We start from the raw sequence: 23,029 nt of genomic DNA, 5'->3' as shown, positions 1-23,029 counted from the left end.
AGTTGGTTAGATCATCGTGATACACCAAGATTTCAGGTTCAATCTCTAGTCAACACACATTCAAGAAACAGTCAATGAATGCATAAAAAAGTGGAACAAATTGATGTGATGTATTGCTCTCTACCCCTTACCCCCTCTAAAATCAACAAATAAAAATTATTTTTAAAAATTGGCAAAGGAGCTGAACGGACACTTCTCTATGTCCAAAGAGGACATACAGATGGACAATAGACATATGAAAAAATGATCTACGCATCACTAATCATCAGAGAGACGAAAATTAAAACCACAATATCACTTCACACCTGTCACAATGACTATCATCAATAAATCAACAAACAACAAGTGCTGGCGAGGATGTGGAGAAAGGGGAACCCTTGGGCATTGTTGGTGGGAATGCAAACTGGTGCAGCCACTGTGGAAAGCAGTGTGAAGTTACCTCAAAAAATTAAAAATGGAACTGCCTTATGACACTGATTCCACTTCTGGGAATATATCTGACCCAAACACTAATTCAAAAGAATATATATATATACCCCTATATTCATTGTACTGTTATTTATAATAGTCATGATTTAGAAACAGCCTAAGTACCCACCAGTAGACAAGTGGATTAAAAAAAACAAACAAACAAGCTGTGGCTCATTTACACAATGGAATACCACTCAGCCATAAAAAAGAAGGAAATTTTACCTTTTGCAAAGCATGAATGGACCTGGAGAGTATTACGATAAATGAAGTAAGCCAGTCAAAGAAAGACAAGTACCATGTTATTTCATTTATACGTGGAATCTAATAAAAAAAAAAACACAACTAACAACAAAATAGAAACAGACTCATAGAGACAGAGAACAGACTGACAGCCATCAGAGGGGGTGGGTTTGGGGAATGGGTGTATAGGGTGAAGGGATTAAGCTAAAAAAAAAAAAAAAACACACACAAAAAACCCTCATAGACACAGACAACAGTATGGTGATTACCAGAGGGAAAGGGAAGTGGAGGGAAGTAAAAGAGGGTAAAAGGAGGGATAAACAGAGATGAAAGGAGACTTGACTTGTGGTGGTGAATGCACAATACAGTATACAGATGACATGTTACAGAACTGTACACCTGAAACCTATAGGATTTTATTAAGCAATGGCACCCTAATTTATTAAATAAATAAATAACTGTAACCTGACTTGCTTATAAGATGATCAAATATATGTTTCTTATATGAGATCTGTCAATGCATGAAGCAGTCAGGGACAAAACTTTGTATCTAAAACAAAAATTTTCATAAACATGCTCAATAAATGTTAACTAAGTAATACTGAATTCTTTGGACTGTAACACGCACAGCCTGTAAGACACACCTAGGTTTTAGAGGAAAACAAGAAAAAAAATTTTGAGCAAAAAACGTGGTAAAATATTTAATAACATAAATAACATAGGCTGCCCCCACAGCAAGCCAGGCAAGCTACACTCAGACTATAAGACGCACCCCCTTCACTCCCAAATGGGGGGGCGGGGCGGGGCGTCTTATAGTCCAAAAAATACATTGTTTTTATGAGTGTGACCTCACATGCTTTCAAGTCCCCAGAAATCATTGCAACACCTGAGACTGCCATGGTGGATGACTCTTCATCTTCTTTTAATGTGTCTAAAGAGTGAATAATAAGTATGAAGAGAGAGCTAAGAAGCTGGAAACAACAGGAGATGGTGACTGGTGCTCCTTCCTGGAGCTGATGAGAATAGCCGGGCTCTCCAGTCCAGTCCACTGTCTCCAGGCCTCGTCCAGGTTATCTTCTTAAAAGGCAGTTTTACAGACAGTATATACCTCTGTTTATCTCACTCTCAAAAGTTACCTTTAATGGTTTCCTCCACAACTTCTACTACACGATCTATCTGTTGAACCTGAAAAGAAAACAAACTGTTAGAGAAGCAATTTACACGGAGGAGGGATATTAATTTGTGATTATCATTCTGTTTGAGTCAGTGTTACACATCTCAGCACACAAATCCAGGTTTTCTTTAGTTAATGCATTTAAAGATATTATTTTAAATGTTTTGTATTAATGTTTTTTGTTACAATAAAGTATGAAATTGCCATTCTCCTGTCTTCTGATGACAGTTTCAAAAACCGTATCATGTTGAACTACACTTCCTGGAGCTGTCAGCAGGGCCCGTCAACATCAACTGAGAATGTCCTGAGACACAAACTGAAGTTTAATTAAAGCAGGTCTCTTCTTACAGAACTTCGAGAAAAATGGCAGAAAATGACAACCTACAGAAAAAGACATACTGATATTAAGGGGATCTACCCCAAATTCCATTCTTTATTATTTTAACACTGAAACCCCTTTTAATGACTTTCTGCCCGGTGCTGGATGCTCTGCTCAGGTCCATGGACTACAAAGTCAAATAACACCGCCTGCAGCCCCGCCACCGGGGGCTAGGAAAGATTTCCCAGGGTGCCCTGAGATCACAAAGGAGAGGCGATAAAACCTGACTGAGTGAGCCAGGAATGCTTCTTGAGGGATAAGCAGGATTAGATCATAAGAAGCCCACTAGGGAGGCCAAGTTAGAGTGGCTGGAGTTTAGAAGGGAAATGAAAAAAAGCAAAGACTGTAGTCCAAGGAGCTAAAGGAACAGAGAAAGTTAAATAACAATGGATCATAAGTTGATATTCAGTTCATCATGTTTTATTACAGAAGAAATACATGTTCAATGACCAAATTCAAACAAGATAGAAATATAAAGCAGAAATAAAGTAAGCCATAACATCCTCCATCCTCCATTTCCACTCCTCAGAAGAAATCACTCTTAACAGTTTGAGGAGTAGATACCGGGGCATTTTCCAGTGCTAAACATTTATACATAGGGTGGGGCAAGGTAGGTTTACAGTTGTGAGTACACAAAGAGATTAATCTTGTATTATTATTTATTAATAATTGCATTATTTCACAAACAAACAACTGTAAACCTACTTTTCCCCACCCTGTACACAGCAGTCTCCATTTATCCCTAAGGTACATGTTCTAAGACCCCCGGTGGATACCTGAAATCACAGGCAGTGACAAATCCTATATATATTATGTTTTTCCTCTACACACATACTTGTACTGAAGTTTAATTTATAGATTAGCCACAGTAAGAGATTAAGAACAATAACCAGTGATAAAATAGGACAATTAAAACCATGTACTGATAATCGAGTTTATGTCTCCCTAACAGCCAATCTGATAAAGAAATGGCTACTAAGTGACCAGGGGTGGGTGGCATACACAGCACAGACACACTGGGTGGACAAAGGGGTGATTCACGTCCCGGAGCCACAGAGCAGGCCAGCGCAGGACAGCATGAGATTTCCTCAAGCTGCTTAGAACAGCACGTAATTAAACCTATGAATTGTTTACTTCTAGAAATTTCCATTTAATATTCCAGCTGTGCTAGGCCACAGGTAACTGAAACTGCAAAAAGTGAAACCATGCATAAGGGGGTCTGACAGCTCTGCAGTTTTTTCCTTTCCCTTTTTTTTGTTCACAAATGATGAAACACACATAGATGATATATAAAATAGGTCTGCCCTTGACTTGTTTTCTATACATCATCAGTACACACAGACCTATTTCATTCATTTACTAGCTACCCAGTACCTCACACACAGATACACCATAATGCATTGATCCATTCCCCTGTTGATGGGATGTATGCTATTTCTAATTTTTATTACATAACAATGCTGCAATGATCTCAACTGAGAACAACAAAAAAAGGCTTTAAAATAACTTTACTAAAAGTGCAATGGCAAATCTCTTTAAAGCATTCCTTTTCCTGGGTAACTGGTGTCTTATATGAAATAAGGAAAGAGTTGTAAGAACACACTTGAATCCAGCTCTGCTTCTGACCACTTAGCCAAGCATGGTGTTAGCAGCAGCAATAACTGGGAGGTAGACAAAAGCAAAGTAAATCTCTGAGAATGAAAAATCTTAGTCCCAAACAAACCTACCTAACTGGAGACATATCTACCTGGAACCACTGGAAGCATCAGGTTTGGATTTATTAAGAAGAGAGTCTATGTGGTTTCCTTAAAAGAATGTGATCAAAATAAGAACAACAAAAAGTTCAAAGAGGAGAAGCAGACAACAGTGTCAGCTGCTACAAAGTAACAGGAACGTAAAGACCAAAACGGGTATGTCTGATTTAACAGCGAAGGGGGTCAGTGAACACAGGGTAAGCTGAGAATTCAGTAGTAATGAATCTTCAATATAAGGAAATGATGGGGTAATCACTTCAATCACTGCGTAAGTTACATAAATGCCGCATCACTACATGTACACCTGAAACTAATGTAATATTGTTAAGTCAACTTTACAAGGTGAGGGTATACAAGGTCAGTTTGGAAAAAGCACAGCCATTGTTAATCTACCAAGAATGGTTTGTGCGACATCAATGTATCCTGGCAGCCAAGGAGAGTGGACTGGAATGCACATGTGTGAACAATGACGACTTCACTGTACCAGTCAGAGGGGGTGGTAGATGCCGTTGAATGAGCATGTGTACAGTGTGGCCACTGCACTCAAAATGACTAAGCAAGTACAGCAATGAATCCGCATCAAATTTTGTGTTGAGCTTGAACATTTCTCTGTGGAAACTACTTGGATGATTCAGAAGGCCACAGCTCTGGGTAACTGGTGAATGGCAGCTTTGACATGACAATGTGGCCACTCACACATTACTTGTGAATTTTTTTGTGAAACCTCAAATCACCCAGGTGACTCAGCCCCACCCCACTACAGCCCAGATTTGATGCCCTGAGACTTTTGGCTTTTCCCAAAAGTAACCACCTTTGAAAGGGAAGAGATTTCAGACCACCAGTGAGATACAGGAAAATATGACAGGGCAGCTGGTGGCAACTGGGAAAACTGTGTAAGGTCCTACTTTGAAGGGGACTGAGGCACCACTGTCTTACGTACAATGTTTCTTGTATCTCATATCTTCAATAAATGTCTCTATTTTCCATAGCACATGGCTGGATACTTTCTAGACATACCTTGTATATCCAAGAGAAATGAAAACATATGTCCACACAAAAAAATTGTCAATGAATGCTCATGGCAGCATTATTCCTAACAGCAAAAAAGGTGTAAACAAGCAAAGTGCAATCAACTGACATAAAAAGTTGGTATATTCATGCAATAAAACACCATTAAGCCATAAAGAGGAAGAAGTATTGATATATGCTAAAACATTATGCTACGTGAAAGAAGCCAGACTAAAAAAGTCAAATGTAAATTATTCCATGTGTATGAAATAGCCAGAATAGGGCAATCTTCCAAAACAGAGTAGATTTCTAATTGCCTGTGGATGGGTGGGGAAAGAAATGGGAGAAACTGCTAGGAAGTAATGGGATTCCTTTTGGAATGACGAAAGGATTCTAAAATGTGGTGATGGTCTTATAACTGAATATACTAAAAGGCACTGAATTACACATTTGAAATGGGAGAACTGTATGGTGTATGAATTATATCTTTAAAAAAAGCTTTTATTACCAAAAAATAATGAGGGTAATCAGTCAAATGTTCTAATGTAAAGGCCATGAAACTGAATGAAAAACTGGGCAAAGCCAAAGACACTGAAAAGACCTGACAGCTGAATCCAACTTTGGATCTATGGTGCTTCTCTTCCCGTAAAGGATGTTAATCTGGACAACTGGCAAGATCAGAACACGGTCTGCATACTGACGTATAATACTGTATCAGTGTCATTTCCTGTTTTTATTATACTACAGATGTAAAAAATATCTCTGTCTTTGAAACACAGGGGTATTTTAGAAGTTAAGGGGCATCATGTTTACATCTTCCTCTCAAAAAGGATCAGAAAAAAATGTGTACATATAAAATGAGAATAATTAGCAAATTCATTAAAATTAGCATTTGGGGAATTTGGGGAATGAGTTCATGGTAATTATTTTGCTTTTCTGTGAATGTGAAATTATGTAAATGAAAATTTTTTAAGTTAAATATATGTGTGTGTTTAAGAAACAGATTTTCTTTCACCCTGATGGTCACATAGAATTTGTATGAATGCATACAGCTCAAAATATAGCCTCTGATTTATAAAAGTGATTGATTATATTTGCCTTTCTGGCAGAAAAATAAATATTGCCTACATGTGATTGTTTAATCACTATGTGGTGTGAGGAAGCTCTAGAACTTTAAAACTAAGGGTCAACCAAATTTGAAGAAAAAAAGTTTTAAAAGTATTTGATTACAAACAAACAGGGGAGAAGTTCATTAATGATTTAATAAAAATACTGTGTCATTTCCATTTTTCCTAAGGAGCATATTGGAGGAAGGGGGTAAGGAAGGGGAGACAGAAAAGAGAAGAGTGGGAGTGAGTTTAATGAAAGACGTTAGAAAGCAAAAAAAAAAAAAGCGTGGAGTGAGAGAAAGGGAGACAAGAAAAAATGATCATGAGTGAAAGAACAAACTCAAGATTCACATATAGTAAAGAAGAATACATTGAATTCATTCTAGGGAGAAAAGTAAAGCTGTTTTTAATTAATACTATAAATTGTAGCCCTGAATACACAAGAGCTTAGTCTCTGGCATATAATTCAAATAAAATAAATAAAACAGTATCTCATGTCCTTCAGGCACTTAGTTATAAATATACAGGGAAAAAGACATTCAGTATGTTCTATTACTGACTCCATATGTTCTCAACAATGAAAAAAGGAGTTGGTTAATAAACAATTCATAAATAACATTAATGAGTAATTCTGCTGCAGAACTTTTAAAATAAATCTATAAAATATTTTATTCGGCTATTTTGAACCACTCCAAATTTATAGGTAAACATTTTAAAGAAACAAACCTATACAAAGGCATCTAAAGCAAATAAAAGTGTTAGTCAGAAATTTCCTAATTGTTCACAGCAGTGCAATCCAATGGAATTTTCTATGGTGATGGAAACGTTTACACGCTGCATAATGTCCCACACAGTAGCCACCCTTAGTTATTGCATTCTTACAATGTGGCTACTGTGACTATGGAACTAAATTTTAACTTTAATTAACTTAAACAGTCACATGTGTCTACTGGCAACCGTACTGCAAAGTGCAGGTTTGCAGTGTAGCTAACATAACCATCCAGTTTGTGATAATTTGTTATGGCAGCCCTAGGAAACTCATGCATACCTCAAATACAATTTTTCCAAGTTGGCTAATAAAAAGGTCATTCAGGGAGCACACTGATAACAGCCTGACTTTGTACACTATCAAGGTTCTGTTTGAGCATGCACTGAAGTATCTTTCTTCTAACTACTTGAAGTATCTTTTTTTTTCTAAACAATCAGCAGCTAGATAAGTTAATGACTGGTAATAACAAAGTGACAGCTAACATTTCTTGAGCACTTACTATGTCACAGACTCTGTGATAGCACAATACATGCACTATCTCATTTAATCCTCACAACATTCCTAGGCTAAATACTACCTTATTTCTGAGGGTTGGGGAACTGAAGTGCAAGGATATTCACCTAAATTCTTTATTTCTATTATTTCACTACAAATAAATAATTATTTAAAGAATAAATAAATTAATTAGTAGAATTATTTTCTACTAGAAATTAAGAAATTATTCTAGAAAAAATCATTTCTAGTAGATCTTATTTCCAGGAATGGCACACAGGTGACACATTTCACACATTTCCCTTTTCATATACACGTGACAGCATCACTAAACGATCACAGAATGCTCTACAACTGAACCTGCAATTTCAGGAGACCCAGGCAACAACTATTCCCCCACACTCTCCCCCACAAATTACCACTGACATGGATACATTCACTTGATAAATATCTATTAAGAACCAACCAGGCACTATACACAGATCTAGGAAATGGGAATAAAATGGTGAAAAATACCAAGTCCATGCTTCATAGACCTTACATTTTAATCAGGGAGACAAAATATAAATAATTGAAAATGTTCATGTCCTATCATTACAAACACTATGAAAAAAATAAAATATGGGACTGGCCGGAAGTAGAGAGAGCAAATTTGCAATAGTATTCCATTTAAACCTCAGAACAGATAGCACCATTAATCCTGGGACATGGACCCTAGACAGAGGCATCAGCATAAACCTCTAGGGGGAAGAGTACATAAAACAGCTAAGAGACAAAATGACAGGGAGTTAGGGGCAGAGTGGTAGCAGATGGAGTCAGATAATTAAGGAAAGATTACAGGGGTGGGCAAAAGTAGGGTTACAATTGTTCATATGAAAAAATATGTAATACAAGAATAAATAATACAAAACTAAAGTGTGTGTTTCACGTACTCACAATCAAAAACCTACTTTTGCCCACACCCTGTATATGAGACCTTGTAGTTCATGCTATGCAGTTTAGATTTTATTTTACTAGCAAAAGGAAGTCACTGGAGGGTTAAAAAAAAAAAAACCATCTTAATAGCATTGCTCCACTAATCCTCTGGAAAATATGCAAAGGCTACTCTTTATCCACATTTCTCTGTTACTTGGTGTTTTTTCATATTTACATGAGTCTGTCTGAGGTTTTAGTACCCCTTGATTTTATCCCAAGACATCTGAAGTCCTTACACAAGTAGGAGAGACTATCTGTATCACATATACACTTAAACTCAGATGCAGAGAAATTCCTCATTAGCTCTCTTAATTTTGACTGTATATAAATAAACCAGACAACCTGTCATGATTGTAATTAAGAAATATCATACCAAAACTTTAAACTATCTAAAAATTCTACCAACACCTAAAAGAAAAAAAAAGTCTTTGTATCTCCATTAAGAGCCATTCATATAAAAAGCCTTTTCTATCATGCCTTTGTTCTAATTTTACACATTTACAATAATGGAAGTTTGATCCAATTATCAGCATCTGACAGGTTAAAATTAAGTACTAACTTTTCTATGAGAATATTTTTCTCTATAAAAATCTTTCTCAAAACTTTTAAGAGAACTTCCTACCTCTAAAAATGCTATTTATTGGAAGAGAGCCCTATTTCCAAATATCTTCATATTGGGGAAATCCATAGCAGTCACCAAATTAACAACATCTTTCAGCTCTACTAGATGAAAGAAAGATTTATTGAATTCACAAAACTGTGAACAAATATACTAATGAGTTAAACAAAAGAGCACTTGATGCTACATGTGGTTTAACTTTTTGAACAAAACCTCCTCATCTCCCAGCATGTTTTCATCTTCTTTCATCTCTTTATTGAGAAAAATTCTTCCCCAATAGTAGAAATTGCCCTTTCATTAAAAATTTTATGACAGCATATTCTACACAAGACTAAAAGCATGCCTTCTACCTGAATGGTACTAGTGAGTGACTAACACTTAATAAGAAATAAAAAATTACTAATTATAAGATGAGGCCAGGATAGACAATGCCAGCAAAAGGAGTATCAGTACCAGGAACATCTTTCTCTTAAATCCTAATAAAATAACTATAAATCTTTCTCTAATGAAAAAAATCTTTCATTTAAAACAAAATCAACATATTAAGTTCAATTATATATAGAAATATTATTTGGAATATTAGAATATTATCACATTAATAACAGGACATGTTATACAGTAAAAAAAATTTAAGCAATACTAAAGTTAAAAACTAATATTAAAATTAAAACAGAATACACATTAGAAATGTAAAACATCAATTAATAAACACTGCTTTATGCTGCAGGCAGAATAATGGTCTCCCCAAAATGTTCAGATATCCTAATTTCTAGAACTAGTGAATATGTTACCTGGCATGGGAAATGTGTTTTTCAGAAGTAACTAAGGACCCTGAGATGGTAAGATTAGCTTGGATTATCCAGATGGGCCTAATCTATTCACAGTTCTTAAAAACTGAGGGATGCGAGACTTCCAGCCTAGATGGAGGTGTAGGTAGATACACTGTGCCTCCTCTCACAACCAAAAGGACAACAACAAATTTAAAAACCAAAAACAACCAGAACTGACAGAAAATCGAACTGTATGGAAGTCTGACAACCAAGGAGTTAAAGAAGAAACAATCATCCAGACCGGTGGGAGGGGCAGAGACGGGCATCCGGGCAGAGAGGGCTAACGAAAAGACTGAGATTGGAGGACCAGGATAGGCAAGGTGACAGCTGGAGGACTAGGCAGTCCCACATTCGTGTGCAGTTAAACTGGGAGAAACAACTGAGGGGGGAGCAGGACAGACCTCGCAACCCAGGGATCCAGCGTGGGAAAATAAAGCCTAAGACCACTGACTGAAAACACCTGTGGGGGTTGAGGCAGCAGCAGCAGAAACTCCCAGCCTCACAGGAGAGTTCATTGGAGAGACCCACAAGGTCCTAGAATGTACAGAAGCCCACCCACCACCTGGGAATCAGCACCAGAAAGGCCCAATTTACTTGTGGATAGCGGGGGAAGTGACTGAAATCAGGCAGCGAGCAGAGCAAGCGGCACTGTTCTCTTGTAGACTCCTCCCCCACATAACCCTCATACACGGTCACGACACAGTCACGTGGGTTGCCCTGTCCTAGTGAACACCTAAGGCTCCATCCCTTACTACATAACAGGCATAATAAAACAAAACAAAACAAAAAGGCCCAAATGAAAGAACAACTCAAAGCTCCAGAAAAAATACAACTAAGCAATGAAGAAATAGCCAACCTATCAGACACACAGTTCACAACACTGGCTATCAAGATGCTCCAGGGACTCACTGAGTACTTCAACAGCATAAAAAAGACCCAGGCAGCAATGAAGGTTGCATTATGTGAAATAAAGAAAAACCCACAGGGAACCAATGGTGACAGAAAGGAAACCAGGACTCAAATCAACGGTTTGAAGCAGAAGGAAGAAAGAAATATTCAACCAGAACAGAATGAAGAAACAAGAATTCAAAAAAAATGAGGAGAGGCTTAGGAACTTCCAGGACATCTTTAAACATTCCAACATCTGAATCATAAGGGTTCCAGAAGGAGAATAGGAAGACCAAGAAATTGAAAACTTATTTGAAAAAATAATGAAAGAGAACTTCCTTAATCTGACAAAGGAAATAGACTTCTAGGAAGTCCAGGAAGCTCAGAGATTTCCAAAGAAGCTGGACCCAAGGAGGACCACACCAAGGTCCATTATAATTACATTACCCAAGATTAAAGATAAGGAGAGAATCTTAAAAGCAGCAAGAGAAAAGGAGACAGTTACCTACAAAGGAGTTCCCATAAGACTAAAAACTGATTTCTCAAAAGAAACCTTGCAGGCAAGAAGGGGCTGGAAAGAAGTGTTCCAAGTCATGAAAGGCAAGGACCTACATCCAAGATTACTGTATCCAGCAAACCTATCATGTATTATAGAAGGGCAGATAAAGTGCTTCTCAGATAAGGTCAAGTTAAAGGAGTTCATCACCACACAGCTCATATTATATGAAATATTAAAGGGACTTGTCTAAGAAAAAGATCAAAAATATGAACAGTAAAATGACAACAAGCTCACACCTATTAACAACCTAACCTAAAAAACAAACAAACAAAGCAAACAACAGGGACAGAACCACAGAAATGGAGATCACATGGAAGGTTATCAGTGGGGGAGAGGAAGGGGAAAGCTACAGAGAATAAGTAGCATAAATGGTAGGTAGAAAGTAGACAGAAAGGGGGAGGGTAAGAATAGTATAGGAAATGTAGAAACCAAAGAACTTATATGTACGACCCATAGATATGAACTAAAGAGGGGGAATGCTGGTGGAAGGGTATGTGCAGGGCAGAGGGGAAAAAAGGGGTGGGGGGACAAAACTGAGGGATGCCATTGTTCCCTTAGACTGGAACATGTCAAAGAAGGTGACTGGCCTCTAAAAGCTGGAAAATGGCTGGAAAAGAACAGAAAAAGGACTCTCCCCTAGAGCCAGAAAAGAATGCAACCCTGTCTTGACTTGAGTCCAGTAAAACCCATGTCCAACTTGCAATCCCCAAAACATGTGTTGTTTTAAGCTACTATGTTTATGGTAACTTGTCATGGGGCTTACAAAGCTAACACACCACTTAACAAACAAACACATAGAGTTAGCATCATAAAAGAGGGAAAGGAAAAAATTAAAAATAAATGCTGCAAGAATAGTGAGGAACAATATGGAACAAATTAAGTTAAATGCATACCTTATATTTAACATTCACTCAACAAATATTTATTGAGTCAGACACTGTACTGAGCACAGAAAGTAATATAAAAATGTAAAATAATAGTAAACAAAATCCCTGGCTTTATAGTACCTAAGTGTCCACCATAGTAAATTGCAAATGGATTGAAGACTTGAATAAATTCTTCCCATCCTTTAAAAAATAGTTTTAAAAAAGAGAGGGAGTAATAAGATACTTTATCACACCTGTTCCTATATTCTGGGAACATAACTTTTTAAGTTTTTAAGCCACAAAAGAAATTACCCACTTATGCCCCTACAAAATATTCAAGGTTGCTATTATATCAAAATTCTGAAAGACAGTGAAAAAAGATGACAAAGAGTCAGATAAATCTTTTCTCCATGTTAAAAATAGCCTAATTTTCTACTGATGAGTTATAGGAGCCCCTTATATGTTCTGTATATAAATGCTTTTAGGACCCATGTGTTTTACAAATATTTTTTCCCAGTCTGTGTCTTGTCTTTTCATTTTCTTAATAGTATGTTTTGGGAGCAAAAGTACTTAATTTTGATGAAGTCCAATTTATTAACTTCTTTTTTTTTCATGTCCTAAGAAACAGTTCCATGTGTTATATGTGTGTCCTCCCTAAGAAATAATTTTGCAACTCAAGCTCACCACCCCCCTTCCAAAAGGAGAAAGTGGTAAAAGATTTGAACACTTTACCAAAAATACATGGATGGCAGAGCATAAAAAGTATGCTCAATACCATTAGTCAACTGAGAAAAAAAGCACATTAAGACCTCAATGAGATACCACTACATACCTAGTATAATTGCTACAACTGAAAACTGGCAGTACCAAATTCTGATGAGGATGTGAAGAAACTGGAACTGCTGGTAGAAATGCAAAATGGTTTAGCTGTTTTGGAAAATACTTCAGCAGTTTCTTAGAAGGTTGAGCAGATGCTTGCCATGTCACCATACCATACCATTCCTAGGAATTTATCCAAGATATTGCAAGCATACCCACCCACACAAAGACCTATCTATGAATGTTTACAAGAGCTTTATTTTCAATAGCCCAAAACTAGAAACAACACAAATTTCCACGAATTGGTGAAGAGACAAAGAAACTGGTTCATCATACAGTAAAATAATTCTACGCAATAAAAAGTAACAATTAACAATTACAACAACATGGGTGAATCCTGAATGCATTATGCTATGTGAAAAAAGCAAGAAACAAGTACCATTTATATGACATTCTGAAAAACACAAGACTACAAGGACAGAAATCAGAGCAGTCACTGCCAAGGACTGTGGGTATGTGTGGTTGGTCAGGGGACAGGGTTGACAACAAAAGAACACAGGGAAACTTTTTAGTGTGGGAAAAATGTTCTCTTTTTAATTTTGGTGGTACTTATGAAAGAGCATACATTTGTCACAATTCATTTATGATGAATTTCACTGTGCTAATTATACCCCAACAAATCTTACTTAAAATAGAAAAAAGATTAGTTTCAATAGTTTATAAGAAAACAATTAACAGAAAATGAATAACAAGCATACAGAAATAACCACTAGATTATTCTGTTTCTAACCCTCACCTTTTCATGCTATCTTAACACCCACCCAGTCTTTCACCTTGTCCTGTCCTATCTGACTTAAGCATCGCATTGAATACAAACTCCATCTCTCCACCCGCCCTACTCTATGGCTTTATGGGCTCTACTCCAAACACACCTCTTAAACTGACTGCCTCCAATTTACACTCAAGTCAGAACACACTTCTTGCTCTTTTCCCCCCCTTCCAGGCACACCTAGGCACAGGGCTTTTCCTTAGACATGCTGATGTTTCTGCTCAAAGCCTTCCTCCTTTCTCCATTCATCTAACCACTACTCAGACATGTTTTATGCAGCTCTGTACCGCTAGCGAAGAGTTTCATTCTAGGCACATAGTGGGTTCCAGTGCTCCACACAGCTTCATCCCCATGCGCAATGTTAATTCCACCAGTAAATGAATTACATTTTTCTTCAAAGCTAATATTGAGCCACTTAACGATGTGTCAGGAACCGTGCTAAGCAATTACAGGTATTATCTCATTTAACACTTAGAAAACTCAGTTAGGTTCTATTATTCCCTTCATTCTATAGATGAAGACACTGAAACACGAAAAGAACAGGTGACTTGTACAGGATCACACTGCTAGTAAGTGGTGTAGCAGGCACATAAATCTATGCAATCTAGCTCCTGAATCAGGCTCTTAACTACTATGACAAACTAATTTTTTATAATTCAACAGGTGAAAAATGTACCCATATAGGTAAATTAGAAGAGGCCTTAAAAAGATCATAGATCTAGGAAGGTATAAATATTAATGGGCTTTTAAATGTACAGGTCATTGTATTACGGTAAAGCCTTTTTGAAAATTAAGAGTAAAATAAAAACCTAATATGAAAAGAAGAAATATGAGAACACATGAAGTAGTGAAAAACAGGCCAGTTTTTCTCAAGCTTTGCCCTCAATATCAATGTCACTATTATTGTGACATTGTTTCACTTCATAAATTTATTTACCTTTTACAATATGGTCTATAACTGAAATATTCTCAAATACAGTATCTTTCAAATGCTGTTTTATTTATACATAAAGTCTCCAAAATTAAAGTGTGCACTTTTGAAATGGTTATCGTGCTGTCTGGCTTTTCAGGATCAGACCAGCCTGCCTGAAGGATGTTGAAACCACTGCAAATCAACTGAGCAACAGCCCCTGAGATAAGTGGACACCTGCCTTAAAGCGAAGTTTTGTCTGGCTCTCCATAGAAAATGTGCATCTGTCTGCAGGGCTCACAGTCTGCACATCAGGCAGCTTTGTCGTCTACATATTTTTAACATCAAATTATATATTCTGCTGTGAACTGCATGTTTTAGAATGTTACAGCATGTACATTAATTTGTAGTTTATTTAGGATTTCTAAAGAAATTATACAGTTACTACAAAGATAAGCCTAATGAGTCAATACCAAGACCAAGTTCAAATGTAGTCCTCATGTATTAACACAGAAAATCCAAACAAAATGTACAGGTTTTGTAAGCATGCTTTCCTGTAACAGGGTAAAAACCCTAAGAAATGTTATGCCTATTAAAAATGGCTACTGCAATAATTGAGAAATAACAACAGCATGATAAAAACCCAAGCAAATAAATATCATTTCACCCATCTATCCCTAACACAACTCCTAACTGATGTACACAAGTGTTTTTCCATAAGAACCTTTACAGAGAAATTCCCAACTAATCAATCTCCCTGTGGTCGAGGGCCCATCCCACCCCATTCATTCTCCAGGAGGCTGGAAATATTCTCCGCTGAAACCCAGATATCTTGCCTCAAAAACTAGAATGTAAGCTCTATGAAGACAGGATCTTTGATGATTTTATGTACTACTGCACACCTACCACCTGGAACAGTAGCTAGCACATAGCAGGCACTCAGTACATACTTGCCAAATTTAAAGAAGAATAATGCAGTAGCCCCAGAATCTGAAACCAAACATTCTGAGTCCTGAAGTCTATTTTTTTTTCTACCAGACTTTATCAGAGAACATCCTGCCTTCTGGTTGTTCTAAAGGAAACTTTTCTGCCAACAAATGAGCCGAAGGGAAGGAAAAGAATGTTCAGTAGGTATAGTCACAGGATCATGAAACTACCTAGAGCTAGACACAGAGTAAGCAACTCAAACAATAGGGAAGAGATGATGCTGCATGAAAACTCATTCCAAGGTGGATGGTTAACCAGAACTATCTGCCAGAGGAGAAATGAAAATTTTTACAATAATGTAAAATGTTCCAAGATAGTGAAAACATTATGAAGATCTTGAGTGGTTACCTACAAATACATATAATTTAGACATGAAATATAAACTTCATTTAATCATTCTAGAAAAAAAGTTTGGTTAAGAATGTTATTTTTATCCAAGACATCTACATTTTAAATCTGTCTTTTCCCCTCTCCCAATGTGAAAAATAATCAGCCCTGTGCTCCAGAATGGGAGGTTCCTGCCACCAAAGCCAGTTCTGGACCTAGATGTTGGTGGGTTTTACTTCTATTTTCTTTCCGTGCATCACCACACAAATAATATTACTCACAACTAGATAGTCTCAGGAAGCAGCAAGACACATAATGAAAAAGGCCCAGAGTTCAAATCACCAATTATTATGTGCCCTCTACATGTTGCTATCTCTGATTATGAAAACAAATCAAATACCCCATTTCTACAGGCTGATAATGATGGAAATTAACATGTTACAGTAGTAATATCCTTCTTACTTATTAAATAAATACCTTCTTAAATGCTATGAGCATTTGCAAACATAGGATAGCATGTCTTTTAACTCAGGTGTGCAATAAGCATCTTGCTCACCCACTGATCCCCACTATAGACCCTATTGTAACGGCAGCTTTTTATTTCAATCACCTGGTTGATAGAACTGACACATTCTCCCTGTATTGTGGGGTGAATGAGATAAATCCTAGCAGGAGGGTAAAACACAGAATGCGTTCTTCCTTCCACCCCTATCAACACCCTCCATCACAGAAATTCTGTTTGGGAAAGTCTGTGAAGGAGTAACAGTTTTCACCCAGTCTGGAAATCAAATGTGCAACACAATTCCAAACGTCCTCCTAAAAATAGTTTCCAAATCACTGAATTTAAACATCTTCATGTTTTTTCACACTTCAGAATTGTTTTTTTCTTTAATTCATTTCTTTATTTCAATGTAACTCGTTTTATTTCATAAGCTTTCTGATTTTATAGCAATACTAACAATTCTACTCAGAAATAGCCTCTCCAAACACCAATTATACATGATTTTGGTTTCCTACTCCAGATTTTTTTTCCCAAAACTCTTGGTTCTGTGGACATAATTTTTATGAGTGTGTTATGCCCTGGCCAGTGTGGCTCAGTTGGTTGGTTATCATTCCTTAAAGCAAAAGACTGCTGGTTCAACTCCTGGTCCGGGCACATGCCTGAGTTTCAGATTTGGTTGCTGGTCAGGGCACATAGAGAAGGCAACCAAAAGATGTTTCTCTCTCACATCCATGTTTTCTTTCCCTGTCTTTCGCCTTCCCTACCCCTCTCTCTCAAAAAATTTAAAAAGAGTCTGTTATGATAGATGTCATCTTTCTGTTGCAGAAATCTGCTCTATAAAATGATGTTGACAAAGAATAATTATATAGTTTAATAATAAATGCTGAAAAGAGAATTAAATTACAACTGTAAAACATTTCCACTGATAGTATGATTCAACTTTTGGAAACTTTTCACCATATACTGATTTTAAATTAAAATAAAACCCTTTTGTAGGTATTAATTTATAATTTTTAATTTCTAAAAATCAGAAAATACTGATATTCAACAATTAAGAACAGTTAAGTATAACATGGCATATCCTTCAACAACATATTAATGAATTTAAAATGGTTAAAAACTTCATGTAATAAAAGCTTATAGAAAAATATGACAAAATAGTCTGGAGAGTGTAATTAAGTAAAATGCACAAAGATAAAAAATCTGAAGAGGATAAGCAAGGTTACAATTATGATGTTAGGGTGATGGAATCATGAATTTGCTCTCTATTCACTTTTTTAACAATGTATTCTTAAGTTATTTTTATAAAGAAGCAAAATGAAACCTAAAGAAGTTTAAAGGCACTACAGTGAAACTAGGGGACAGAACAGAAAGGGTGCTAGAGTGAACGAGAAACAGTGGTTAGCTGTAATAGCCATGGGTTCATGTTATCCCTGAAAATCATCTTCCACATTAAAAGCACTGGGGGTCCTCGCCTGCACTATCCTGAGACTCTCCCCTGCATCCTAACATATCTCAAGCTCTTTACTGCACACAATGGAATTCAAGAAAATGTGACCATATGCACAGAGAGAAGATGTTTTTGCCATACTAAAGAAACTCTACTATTCCGGTAACTCAATTCCTTGAGATGAACTCTAAGAGGAATCCCAAGCTTTTACCACATTCCCTCTGTAAAACCAAATTCTAACTAGTTTCCTACTTCCCCAACACAGCAGGATGATGTTTATGGAGAAAGTCAGCCTGACATGAAAAGATAACTCAGGACTCCAACTCATTTCATTCCTTAAACCAAGAGAAATCAAAATGTAAACAAGACAAATGATGAAAAAAATACTAAAGTTCCCAAACATTCTGGTTCTGTTTGTTTAACATGAGAATGTTTGTTCAAAGATTATTAAATCTGCTAGTGGGGCAAGAACTTCACAGAAGAAAACAAGTTTATTACACTGAGAATACAGTATAAGAACCTGTCAACGGTGTATCAAATAAGGAAAAATCCAATAAATCTCAATCCAGGTGTCAATTATTCATACCATTTTTTTCTACGAGCATACAATACTTTTATATTTTTGAAAAACTAAAAAAGACTTTTAAAACATTACTCCTAAACACACTGAGCAGAGCTGCAGCAGAATGTTGGAAAGGATGAAGCACCACCGTGTGCTCAACAAATACTGAGTGACTGGGCATTTCGTGAACAGTGACGGCCACAAGAATAAGGAAGACAGTAGACCGCAGACTCCTGATTTCACAGAGCTGACTGCCCAACAGGGAAAACAAGTATGCCAACAATTAAAATACAAGGGAAGATGCTTTCACTCAGTCAGTCAGTCACCCAGCACTTAACAGAGTGCCTACTGTATGTTAGGCATTGTGGGAAAGGCTTAAGAAACCCGATGAGGGTTTTTAAAAAATTGAACAGCTGTCATCATGAAGCTAGTAATTTAAATAGAGAGGTAGGCTTTATTGAAAAAAAATCACGTAAGTTATCCCCAAAATCACAACTCTGTGAAAGGCTGAGAGAGCAAATGACAAGCAACTGCACACGGTGAAGGGGACCCAGAGATAGGATTACTGAGGACTGCTCAGGACTGCCAGAGAAAGCTCTACAGAATGGCAACATTGAAATCTCTACAGAATGGTGATAGTGAAGCTGAGACTTGGGGATGAAAACAAGGAAAGTGGGACATTCCAAAAAAGGCATCTATGTACTGGGAGACGACGAGCAATTTAATGCAGTGGGAAAATTATAACAATATAGCAATACCAGACAGGCAGACAAAGGCCAGGTAATTTATTAAGAGACTTAAATTCCATGCTATGACTTATTTACTGTTAGTTTTGGTGTTGTTGTTGTTGTTTTTTTTAATGAGAAAATCTAGGACATATTTTTGTGCTAAGATGAAAAAGTTATAAAGACATGAAAAAGTTTCACAGCAATAGGGGAAGTACATTGAGGATGGTTTTAAGTGTAGCATAGCTTGTAAGTAATGCAGAAATAGAAAATAAAATGTGGAGTTATTACATGTTTTAACAAAAGAACATCTTCTCTTTTCTCTAGCAGGTACAAGCTTACCCCTATGATACTCAGTCCTTTAAGGTAGTCCTGACGAGGCTGGGCTTGAGGAACACATCCCGCTAGCACTATTTTCTTGTTCTCCTCTTGAGCTTTTCTAGAAGATTGAAAGAAGAAGAGCGTAAATTCTTTTGCTTGTAGGTATACCTGTGGAAACTGATGTTAGTGCATGTTAGTTCTCTAAATAATAACAAGCCCATCTAGCATGAAACTGGATTTTCTTATGGCTGTTTAAAGAAAACCTATTATAATAAGACTTCTGTATGTGTCTGTTTATCAGGCCACAGATGTTATGGTATAGGAAGTATTTAGAAAATGACTGAATGAATGAATGAAGGAAGGAATGAATGAATAGGCAAAATATAAAATACAATTTTAACAGTACCTGTGTTTCATTTCAGTAACTTAGAGTACTTTGGTACAATTTTTCCACTTGGAATCCCCAAAAAAACTTATTAACAGAATCAAAAAGATCTGACTTCTGTAGATTGCTTAACATATCCAAGAGAGTAATTGCCTGCCTCTGCCATCTGGTTTTACTTTTTTATCTGTAACAAGCACATCACTGCACACAAATGGTTTTCTTGTAATAAATGTGAAATACCTTATCAAACAAAAAAATCTTTCCATTTACATTAACAATCTATACAAAGAAGTAACATCTGGTTTCCTCAAGAACTGCAACCATAACACACAAACTCTCTGCCAAACATCCAACAGAGTCTATGAGGTCACCAATATTTAAATCCAAATAAAAAGCCTGCTTACTATAAAGTGATTTAATTAATTATTAAGTACCTCTAAGACATGATGGTGAGTGTTTAAAGAACCAGACTGGAGGAAGACATGTGCCTTATACTCAACAATCTTCTGGTTTATAATAGATATAATGTAAAAGGACCTAAGCAACACAGCATCATCAAAAACAAACAAACAAACAAACAAACAAATAAAAAACACCCTCAGTGACCAAAAGATGTACAGGCAACATATCATGGAGAAAAAAGAATAGGCACCTAGGAAAAGGCACTAAAGAGTTTCACCAAAAAACCAGGGAGAATTGTAAAGGGGAATAGAAGGTGGAGAGGATGAAAATGGAGGCAGAGATTGCTCTGGTGGTTGTTTCACCATGCACAAAGACAAGAAGAAAGAAAGCAGAAAGAAAGTATTTTATTATAAAAAGAATTTCTACATCAGGGAGACTGATAGGGCCCATTTGTAAGAGCCCCGGATAGTATTTACTTTAGTGGGCAATGGGGAAATCTCTCAAGTATGAGTGGCAGAGTAGACACAGAGTAGAGCCAAAGTTTGAGAACATGACACTGGTGAGAAGCTGTAAAATTAAATAAAAGAGAAAAAGAAGCCAAGAGATCGGGAAATTAAGTGAAGACCCTTGACAAAGGGATATGAGGACCTGAATGTATGTAGAAGATTCACCATAGAGAGAAAAACAGAGACAGACAGATAAGGAGGAAGAAGGGGCGGGGGGGGGGGGGGGGCAGGCGGAAAGGAAGAGGAAGAGATGATTAAAGACAACACAATTAGTTCTCTTTCTAAAATTTACTTGGAAAACCTCAAGAAAGAATCAAAAGTGATGCCAAGATCTTGAGTCTAGGGCATGTATTAGCAAATGTTTTCTATAAAGGGTCAGACAGCAAATACCTTAGGCTTTGCTGGTCATAAGACCTTAACTCTGCCACTGGAGAGCAAGAGTAGCCATACACAATACTTAACCAAAAGGGTGTGTGTCTGTGTTCCAGTAAAACTTCATTTCCAAAAACAAGCAGTGGGTCACATTTGACCCAAAGGCCAGAGTTTGCTGATCCCTAACCTAAGAAAATAAAAAGGTAGCCTTTAGTTGTCAGGAGAGGATGGCTGAGAATTGGAATAGCAAGTAAGAAATTCACATAGGACACACTAAAGCTGAGGACCTACTAATGCCTATCTAGTCTCAGGAAATGCAATTTGGCTGGCTGGGAGTGAAGCTTGGGGTAGATTTTAGATTCCAAAATGAGAATCCAATTGAGTACAAAATTTTAATGTTGTTTAGAGATGTGAAAATATTTCTATAGGATTAAAATATTGGTGTGGAAAACAAAAAAGAGGTAACATCACCAACAACATCATTAACATCATTATACCAACAATAATAATCATGGTTAGCATCTATATGGCACTTGGTCAAGGTAACCATTTTACATAATGCATCTGAAAACAGTACAGCCGAAATACAACAACTGAGAAAAAAAATATTCCGATGACAGTATAAGCATTAGATAGGGTCATAAAACAGCCCAAGAATGATTTTAAGGGAGTAAGCAGAATACCAGAAAATAAAGGTTCAAAATAGAGATGCTTCATTAAGTCATTTATTTAAAATATTATTGATGCTTTTACTGACTTTGGCTTTAAAATGTGAAAATAGACCAGAATTATAACCTAAGCCAAAACTCATACCCCAGTTATGGAATATTAATGCCACAATTTATATGTGACCAAATAAAGTAGCAAAAGCTTTAAGGCAATTTCTCAAAGAGTATTCTTGTTCTGAACATTCCCTTCTTACATCCTATTCCTTTTGTTTAGTGAGTTTTGTCCAGGTTAATAAAAGCCAGAAAAATCTTTAGAAACATATCCAGCACAAGCATGTTTTTAAAACCTTTATCTTTCAAAATATAAATGCTGATAAAAATAATTCCTTAAGAAATTTTAAAATAGTATAAACTTCCATGTCTTCATTTTTAGATAACCTTGAAGTGTTAATTAAAACAAAAATTGAATATAAAGTTAATTCCTTATAATCATTAATATTTTCTTGAGACATATTTCTAAATTGAAAGAGAAATAGCCTGGTCTAGAGTGTTAACTTGAATAATATAGGAAACAAAGAAATACCTCCCTTTTTGCCAAATACCAAATGCAAACAATAATTTGTACAGAATCTTAAAATTCACGGTATCATAGAAAACACACAAGGATGACAATATCATTCCTTTATTCCACAAATGAGAAATTAATACTTGAGAAGGAGCCATGTTCAAGGCCCAAAGTTCCACCGTTTGTGCAATCAGTGGTGGAGCTGGGATGAGTCCCCAAGATCTACTGGGTCCTTGAGTATTATGTTTCCATTATATTTCAGAACATAAATCAAATGAGTTTTGATTGTGTAATAAACTGGAACAAACTTTCAGAGTTTATTACACAATCAAAATTTCTAAAACAGCGTAGAAATTTAGAGAGACTATAATGTATCAAATGTCTTCAAAGTAGAAACATAAATTAATATTTGACAGTTCTTGTTTTCCTGAGTCTTGTGAACAAAATAACAGTCTAATAGAAAAGGAATAAATTCATGCGTATTTCAAGAAAAACATAGCTCTCTACAAGTGGCAGGTAAGAAGGAAATGTTTCTCCATGTTTATTTCTCTTATTCCTTTTCTCTT

At 36.4% G+C, this 23,029-nt stretch overlaps 1 protein-coding gene across 3 annotated transcripts in view; it reads right to left on the bottom strand.

The window, feature by feature from the left end:
• CDKAL1 (CDK5 regulatory subunit associated protein 1 like 1) overlaps positions 1-23,029 on the bottom strand; it is a 651,862-nt gene that overhangs the window by 428,065 nt on the left and 200,768 nt on the right. For all 3 annotated transcript variants that reach the window (XM_045847145.1, XM_045847147.1, XM_045847146.1), the window contains 2 exons: positions 19,587-19,683; positions 1,848-1,896 (listed from right to left, as the gene is read on the bottom strand). In XM_045847145.1, coding sequence (XP_045703101.1) covers positions 1,848-1,896; positions 19,587-19,683 — 146 coding nt within the window. The remainder of the gene's footprint in view (positions 1-1,847; positions 1,897-19,586; positions 19,684-23,029) is intronic.

This window comes from Phyllostomus hastatus, unplaced genomic scaffold (assembly GCF_019186645.2).
Source record: "Phyllostomus hastatus isolate PE091 unplaced genomic scaffold, TTU_PhHast_1.1 phas_contig_524, whole genome shotgun sequence".
Classification (NCBI taxonomy): Eukaryota; Metazoa; Chordata; class Mammalia; order Chiroptera; family Phyllostomidae; genus Phyllostomus; species Phyllostomus hastatus.
This window is presented reverse-complemented; position numbering and strand designations above follow the sequence as displayed.